At 34.9% G+C, this 9,185-nt stretch overlaps 1 protein-coding gene across 1 annotated transcript in view; it reads right to left on the minus strand.

Moving 5' to 3' along the window:
- LOC107732091 (anion exchange protein 2-like) overlaps positions 1 to 9,185 on the minus strand; it is a 41,774-nt gene that overhangs the window by 12,828 nt on the left and 19,761 nt on the right. The window contains exons 6-10 of the mRNA XM_016543338.1: positions 6,800 to 6,999; positions 4,295 to 4,431; positions 3,049 to 3,229; positions 1,756 to 1,891; positions 1,339 to 1,540 (exon numbers count right to left, since the gene is read on the minus strand). Coding sequence (XP_016398824.1) covers positions 1,339 to 1,540; positions 1,756 to 1,891; positions 3,049 to 3,229; positions 4,295 to 4,431; positions 6,800 to 6,999 — 856 coding nt within the window. The remainder of the gene's footprint in view (positions 1 to 1,338; positions 1,541 to 1,755; positions 1,892 to 3,048; positions 3,230 to 4,294; positions 4,432 to 6,799; positions 7,000 to 9,185) is intronic.

Raw genomic sequence — 9,185 nt, forward strand, 5'->3', positions numbered from 1 at the left:
GCAAAAACAGGCAATATGGTGTCTAAAACGTAAGTCTCTTAATAAAACTTCTAGTTTATTGAACTGTTGTAAAAAATCAATATCACATTTGTATATGGTAATTTTTGGAGAAAAAAAGGCACTCTTCCGTGTGAACTTGATTAACTATATGAATAATGTGGTATAAATATACACATTTTCTGCCCCCATGTCTTGAATTTGTGATCATTCTGAATGTATTTTAATAGACTGAATCATGCAGTGATCAGGCAGAGCGCACTAGACTTCACGTAATGCGTGCACTCTGTAGGTGTTTTGAATGTTTTTTTGCGTCGTGAGAATATTGAGCAAAATAGCTCACTTGTCATGGTGTTATTTAACTATATCATGTTATGAATAAACTAAACATTTTGAATTTTTACCTCAGTGTGTTTCTTCTGAGTTTATGTGTGCTGTCACGCTCATTTGTTCTGAAGTCTCGAGACAAACAGAGTGTGCTTCAGCGCGACCTTGTATTCTGTTAACTTAGTGCAATTCTCTCTGATGACGCAGTAACTTGCCGCGGGGAAGAAAACATCTTCGGTCTGTCCAATGATTGTAAACATTCATTAGGTCCGTCAGACTGAAGATATTTTAGCGGTAATGAGACCAAAAATATTTAAGACCCATCGAATCCGAATTTAAGACATGTTAAGACTTTTTAAGGACCCGCGGACACCCTGTACTGTTTTTGCTGGATTTTGGATTTTAAAAAATGCAGGATTGAAAGAATTTCACATTTCTTGTTTGAATGAAGGCTAAATACAAAAGGTGAATATTAATTTATTTGTGCTGTTTTTTTTTCTCTAAAATATTATATGGTTTTATATGAGGTGTCAGAGACTTGGCAAATTCATTGTTCATAAGTTTGTATGCACAGACATCTGTTGTGGCGTTCTTGGCCGTTTTTACAAGGCTTTTTTAAATAGTGTTCATATCCATATCGGAATTATATCGTATCGACTGAAATTAAGAAATATATCGTGATATAATTTTTTGCCATATCGTCCAGCCCTAATTGTGAAACATTATAACAATTCAAAATAGCTTTTCTCTTTTTATAATAGTAAGGTAATAATGTTTCACAATATTACTGTTTTTACTGTTTTTTTTATTACATAAATTCAGCCTTGGTGAGAATAAGAGGATTTAAAAAACATTCAAAATAATTATTCCAAATATCTGGTAGTGTATATTATACATATTTTTTGTAAAAGGCAAAGTAAACAAATAAATAAATATAAAACAATATAAATAGGTTGCCAAACATACCATTCTCATTTAAAACAAAAGCCAGTTTATACACTTCCAAACAATTACCTCGTTCTTCTCTATGTCAGTGTGAAGTGAGCTGTCTTGACTGTTCCTTGTGGACCCCATGAGTGGCTCTGTGACGGAGGGCTCGGGGACAGGGGACAGGTGGTTGCTGCTGCTCTGGTGATGGCTGATCAGGGAGCCCAGGCTGGCCGCTGAGATGTTTCTGGGGAAGGAGGTGCTGTGCTCTTTCTCATCGCTCGGGTGACTAAGGGAGGGAGAGCAATGGAGCCAGCGGGTAAGAGACACTAGGAGAGACTGCGACGGTTCATGTATGGATCTACATACGGACAGGTGGTGGTATGGCGAATGGTGTAGAATAAAAACCAATAGATTATATGAGAATAAACAGATGCAAACAGACCAGAATTCTCATGCGCCATTTCTTAGATATTGCTCATTGTATAAAAATCAGAGCTCTACCTGTGCTTGAGGAGAAGAGCACGGAGCACATTGGCTCTGTCCTCAGCTTTGATCTGGTCTGAGATGATCATCTGCTCCACCACCTGATGGGCAATACCAGGAAGAGTCTTCTGGTCCAAATCCAGAAGCACAGCTCCTAATGAGAGAAACCAAACATGAGGCCATTTAATCTTCATTATCATTGATGCAATCAATATAATAACAATATGGGTTGTTGTAGTTAACTATTCAAGTTAACTAAATCTAAAACAATAACATTTCTATACCTGAAATAAGCGTAAACAAAATATAAACCTATTTTATTTCAGCTAGTTGCCAGAGCAACTTTTCTCATTTTCATTTAGTTTAACTGATGTATTAAAATAACTAAAACTAAAATAGAAATTAAAACAACTACATAGACATATATAAAAAAAACAGCAAAAATAAATAAATAAATAAAAACACAACAAAATTACTAAAGCTTCAAATTAAAATGAAAACTGAAAATGCAGAAATATTACATCAGCATTTCTTAATCTGCATACAGTAAAGTCTGTTCAAAATACATTAAAAACCTGGTGTTGATAAATAATATGTTTTAATTTTTCAACATTAAGATTTTAGATTAAAATCACATGAATAATTAATTTGGGTATATTTAGGTATGTTTATATTCTAGGTTTTGTGAGTGACCACCAATTCTCTGAAGTTTTTTTTTTTAATCCATATTTTGTCCATAATTTTTATTTTAATAGTACATAATTTTGTATCTATAATCCACATTATTGCTCACTTTTCAACTTTTCTGAAGTTTAAATTGTAAACTTGTTTGCTTGTAGTCTCTCAATTAATACAGATATTATATATAAAATTATAATTTTGTATCCCTAATCCACATTATTGCTCCCTTTTCAACTTTTCTGAAGTTTAAATTGTAAAATTTTTGCTTGTAGTCTCTCAATTAATATAGATATTATATATACAATTATAATTTTGTATACATAATCCACATTATTGCTCCCTTTTCAACTTTTCTGAAGTTTAAATTGTACATTTTTTTGCTTGTAGTCTCTCAATTAATATAGATATATAAAATTATATATAAATAGCAGTTTAAAACCGTTTGAGAAACATTGCACATCACGTAGCATGACACTATGGTGCTTTTGCAATTAATTATGCAAACACTGCAAATATTAATTATCAAATGATATCGCAATATAAAGTGTTACTGCTAATGGCTGTAACCTGACATTTGCTCTTCACTACAAAACACTTAAGACTTTTAAGCAGGTTTCTCCAGGTTCTCACCATGAGAGATGGTTTTTCTCAGCTCCAGCAGACTGCGGAATGACAGCGAGGCGACGTGAGGTTTCCCCCAGCGGTCCGTCTCCTCCTCCACATCCTCTTCAAACTTGATCCAGCGAGCCGTTTCTCTCCACTGCATCTCCTGGTTTTTATCCATGATCAGCTCATTCAGCTCCACAAACACCTGGTGCCAAAGAACATGCAATAAATGAGTGAAGAAAACGCTATTACAACACCCGAAGAGCAACAGACACCTGCTATTCACTTCAGGTAACTTAAGTTAACATTGGTTTGATCTGCCTAAAACATAATATCACACACCAATCGATGCCTCCAACATGTGTATGTACACCAACACATCATTTCCTGACCTTCTGGTGTTGAGCAAGCCGTCTGGAAAAGTCTAAAAGGACCATGCCGTTAGAGCAGGACTGACTGATAAGTGAAACGGTCCGTAAGTACACTCATTTACTGGTTTGGATCTGAGGGCGTTAATAAAACATGGCTGACTCTGAAGGCTCGCAGTGTCCAGTTACCTGAGCTGATCTTTTCTTTATTTCTAGGTGTGTGAAAGGGAAGAAGTTCATTCATTTTTAATCAGGTCCTGCCCCCTAAAATCCTCCTTTCATTTGTTTTGAAGGGCAGCGGGCTTGTCTGAAATAAAGTGGTGCAGTGAATGAGTCTCAATCTGGGAAAAGGACTAAATGTGCTGGAAAACCCATCAAGACTTTGTAGAGCCATCTGTAAAGACATCTGAACCTAACCCTGACAAATTCGTCCAGCTAGAGGGAATGGCACTAAAACATTCCCACAGAACATTCGGTTACACCTTAAACAAGCATTTATGTCCATTAATTAGTGACCAAATTACATGAGGATTCCTGTAGTATTCGATAAATTAATATCAATGACTTTTCAGTGATCCAGTTGTTTATGATTACTGGATAAGGATTTAATTTTTAAAGAGCTTTTTTATACAAGATGTAATTTTTTTGTTGATAATAATAATAATTATTATTATTATTAAATAAATATTTATACATATATTTTTTCGTATTTATTTTTATATATTAGACATATCATTTTATTAACAGGCTTAACATTTTTATTTACATATATTTTTCAGATTTTTCATGAACCTTGGGAGTTCAGACAGGCTTAACAGACTAGTTTCCACCAAACTACAGACATCAACTAGCAACCAAGCTAGAGAAACCAAGAAGCTAGCATCCGTGAACAGGTGTCTGACCTCATGTGGCGTCCGGTCTAGTTTGCGACTGCGTGTGCTGGGCTCTTTGTGATCTTTGCTGATGTGCACCACTTGTCCTTTTGTGCTTTTCCTGACCAGGTGTCGACGTACTCCAGGAACATCTTCAAAACGATGACCTGGAAGAATAAAACAATAAAAACATGCATATTATTTAAATAACAGGCTGTAGGAGTGTGTTGTGTACGATTTTTGTGTTTTTAAAAGACATCTCTTATGCCCTTCAAAACAAAGAACAGCATTTATTTAAAATTGAAATCTTTTGTAACATTATAAATATCTTTACGGTCATTTTTGAGCAGTTTAATACATCCTTGCTGAATAAAAGCATTACTTTCATTCAAATATGTTAAATATGTCATATGTAACATATATTTATTACCTCAAACTTTTGATATACTACAACCGTTAATTAATTATGTACCACATTCAAAATTACAAAACATTGCACTGTACTATAAAATATTTCAGATTTTCATTCTAGATGGATTTCTCCCAGGATACATGTACTTGCAGTATTCAAATCAGTCAAATGACCACACTCATTAGGTAAAATCTCATTGGCAGGGTTGAGAGGCAGGTCATCGCCTTTGTTCATAACACAACGCTCATCAGGGTGAAATTACAGGATGGGCAAGTTGCCAAAGACATTCAGGATAAAAAGGTCAGGGAGGGAATTTAGGGGGATTTTGACTAACTAGGCTGAGCGTAGGAACAAACTCCAATCAAGAAGAGAGGCCAAGCCTTTTCTCACACTGCTAGATGGAGCGAGTTGAAATTCACTTTTACATACTTATATAAACTTCAAAAAAAGGCATTCACACCCTGACAGTGATTTGCAATGACGGATGAGAGCTCACAGCGACTGAAACATGCTGATCAAGCGGAGTTTAACTTGTTGATTAACTGTTTTTGTCTATGAACTGACGTTCTAACATCCACAGAAACTGTGTAAGTCCTGTTTGCCGAGCATATAGCAGCAGATGGGCCTTTTCCCAGACTAATTAGTGGCCTGTATAGCAAGACGGAGAAAGCTGATGGGGTACATTACAGGAACCGCTGATTTACAGCTGAAGTCTGATAAAGGTTTGTCCCGCTGGGCCACAAAAGACTCTTGCTGTGAAGTGTAGCATGGTACAAATCACCTGAGAGACTATGAAACTAGTGGAAACTCTGACTTCTAGATGTTGCGATCCCAGAAGACCAGGTCATGGATTTGTGCTTTACTTACTAATATAATAGTTAGAAACATATCAAAACAAGAACTACCCAAATAAATCACTGTTTATAAAGTAAAAAAAAACAAAAACAAATTATGAGAAGTTTTTTTATGCTCACAGAGGCTGCATTTATTTGGTATAAAAAGTAAAAACAGTAAAATTGTGAAATATTATTAGAATTTAAAATAACCATTTTCTATTGTACTATATTTTAAAATGTAATTTATTCCTGTGATCAAAGCTGGATTTTCAGCATCATTGTCACATGATCCTTCAGAAATCATTCTAATATGCTGATTTGCTGCTCAAGAAACATTTTCTATTAACTCTGTTGAAAACAGTTATGCTGCTTCATATTGATATTTTGTTTCTAAGCTTCTTTGATGAATAGAAAGTTATAAGATTTACTATTTCGTAACATAATTGTCTATCATATGATGGTCATATGATGCGATTTCAAGTGTTACAAGCTGATTGTGCATAGATAAGATCCCTGAAGTTGCAAAGACTAAAGTCTCAAAACCAAAGAGATATTCTTTATCAAAGTTAAGACTCTGCCACGCCCCCCTAAAACGGCTCGTTCTAACACGCCCCCACATATCTACCTCACTATGTGGAAATATTAGCATAATGCCGCCCAAATGTGCACGAAAAGAAAGAAGGCGTGGTTTCAGTAACAGCAGTTAGTGTTGAAGCAGCCATGTCAAGGAGACGCTGTGTGTTTCTAGGCGAAAGCAAAAACACTTTATTTGGCCTTCCGAAAGACCCCTTTAATGATCCTTGTTAAATAAAAGTATTAATAAACAAAAAATCCTGCTGACCCCTAACTTTTGAACATTGCATTAGCTTTTTATGCAAAGGAATGTCAAAAAGATGCACATGAACTGATAAAATGATGCCTTGTATAATTAACTCTAAATAAAAGCATCTACAACTTGCATAAATGCAAATACAAAATCATTGTTTACGTTAACCATAGAACTAAAGATGGCAGCTTCATTTGAAAATGTATTGAACTATTGAGATTTCAAATCTAGAAGCTTCCAATAAAATATCATTAGTTGGTGGGCAAGCCTTTATGGAAAGTTAGAGCAGAACAAGAATACAACCTAAGGAATAATAGCATTTTTTCACACTAATTTATTCCAAGACATGCTAGTTTCATGAATGAATGAATCAAAGTAGTCTGTACCTAAAGATTTCCCACCAAACCTAAGACAAATAATGTAGAGATGGATCCTACTGGGTACGTGCATTAAAAACTCACTTTTAATGCCGTCGAGGTCGGCCGAGGCCAGGGTCTGTGCCTCAAACTCATCGGTGGGGATCCGCTGGTATTTGGCCTGCTCGGTCCCCGTCATGTTGCCCGTGCGACGTCTCTCCTGAAGGTCGTAACTGCGACTCGACACACGGGGCAGAGAGCTGGGTTCAGAGGTGCTAGGGGTCGGAGGAGCAGGTTCAGACGGCCTACAACAGACAAAACGACACCTTGTCAAGTAGTTCATTAAACCACAAAAAAATAGAAAAACTTGATGGAGTCCACACAAGGAGTTAAAACGATTTCATGCTGTTTACATTACTTGTCTTGAATGAAGTGAAGTTCATTAGATGGAGGAGCTTAATAAAACATTTCATTGAATTCGTTTATCTATACGCGACAAATGAGATTAGTTTTCATGAAACCACTAACACAAAAACATAAACAAGCCAAACTTAATGGAAAGTTAACAAAAAGAGTAAAAACAACTATTTTTGAACCATTAATGTTTTGCTATTATAAAAAGCTAACAAAGACATTTATTAGCTATTAAGATAAATAACCTAAAGAGAAGAGAAGAGTAAGATTTTAAAGTCTGAATATCCCCTTCAGATATTCTTCCGATTTAGCAGTTAATTTTGCAACAAAAACAACATCTTCATGAGCACTTACCTTTAGTTTAAACGGAGTCATGTTTCTGAAAGCTTCTTAGACCAAAAACATTGTTAATGTAGGGACAAAAGCCCTTTACTTTACTAAAGAACAGAAAACAACCAGCTGAAATGATCTGGTAATGAATCCTGATGCTTGTAAAGACACCCCTGCATTTAAAAAGATGAGAAAGCAGAAAGGAAAGGTAGAGAGTGCTTTATAAAAGCAAAGTGCGGTTGCTAGTAGTAACGGGTGAGTGATGTAGACAGTGGTGATGAAGGTCTGGAGAAAGGCTGATACCCTGCTGCTCTCTGAAATAACTGGCACTAGGTAACGAACATCTAATGATACAATTTACTGTAAACCAAGAACAGAGAGCTGAAGGTGGATGCTTTACGGGTCGAGCTACGAAACCTACCACTTCAAATGAGTAAATACTGCAACAAAACTGCAAAATGAAGACTAAGAAGCTATGCAATACTGAGAACTTCCCTTAAAATTTTGTTACCATGCTGACAGTTTCCACCAAAATACCAAAGTTACACAAAAACATGTCCAGGTCACATTTCACAATAAAATTAATTAAACAAAAGCTGGATGAAGAAAATTAAGCCTGTTTAATGGCCATTAGTGTTTTTTATTGCAGTATTATGCATTTTTCATGACAATTGAGAACACGTTACCGCCATATTCTCGTGCATGGCATGATTTACCCTTTAATGGGGTTTTTTTTTTGTTGCATAAATTAAATGCAGTACAACAAACACTAGCAGAATGTATAAATACCATTTTGTAGATATTGCATGCTTGAGCAATTTCTAGCCAATTAATTATTTTAGAGCTGAGCATTATTTAACCCATGACTAACCAAATTTTCATGACTTTTCAATATTTTAATCATTTTTATGAGCTGGAAATCATTAGAAAATCCTGATAGTTCCAGGTTTATACCTGTGAGAACCCTGAAGATTTTTTTAATAGTAATGAGAACCAGATATATATATATGAGAACTTAGAGGAAAATATCCTTAACTGTCATGAAAATATTTTTCTTGATGGTCCTAAATATTTAACAAAAATATCTAACATTTAATATTTAAAAATATTTAATAGTCCTAAAGCACAAAGCATATAATAGGGATATTAATATTATACTTAACTTAAACTATAATAAAAATAAAATAAATACAAAATATGAGAAAGAATAATAATATAAGAACTTAAACTTGTTTTATCTCATTTCTGATTTATTTCATTTAGTCTAACCTGACACACTAAAATAAATAAAACTTAAGAAAAATTATAGACAGATTTTTAAAAAACTGACAAATGACAAAAACACAGAACAAAATTACTAAAATGTTAACACTAAAATTAGGGCTGTCAGTTTAACGCGTTAATTAGTTATGTAAAAATAACGCGATTAAAATATTTTAACGCAGTTAATGTACTGGCCCCGCGCCCCAGACCTGTACGTCATCTTACATTTCATAAGCTGTGTCCCCAAATGACGAACTATACTCTATGCACTCATACACTATGTACTTATGCACTCAACCATGTATAGTATGAATTATATAAGGTTATTTTGTCATTCATAATCTTAGTCTGATAGCCCCTCCCCCCTTCGGTACATAATTAAAGCTGTGACAATTGAATGCATGACGTGTCCAACATTCCACACTTCATTTTTTCGGTTATTTAAGTGCATCATCCGGGTATTTAAAGGGCACTTTTTCTTTTT

This window comes from Sinocyclocheilus rhinocerous, unplaced genomic scaffold (genome assembly GCF_001515625.1).
Source record: "Sinocyclocheilus rhinocerous isolate Xijiao unplaced genomic scaffold, SAMN03320098_v1.1 scaffold97, whole genome shotgun sequence".
Taxonomy (NCBI): domain Eukaryota; kingdom Metazoa; phylum Chordata; class Actinopteri; order Cypriniformes; family Cyprinidae; genus Sinocyclocheilus; species Sinocyclocheilus rhinocerous.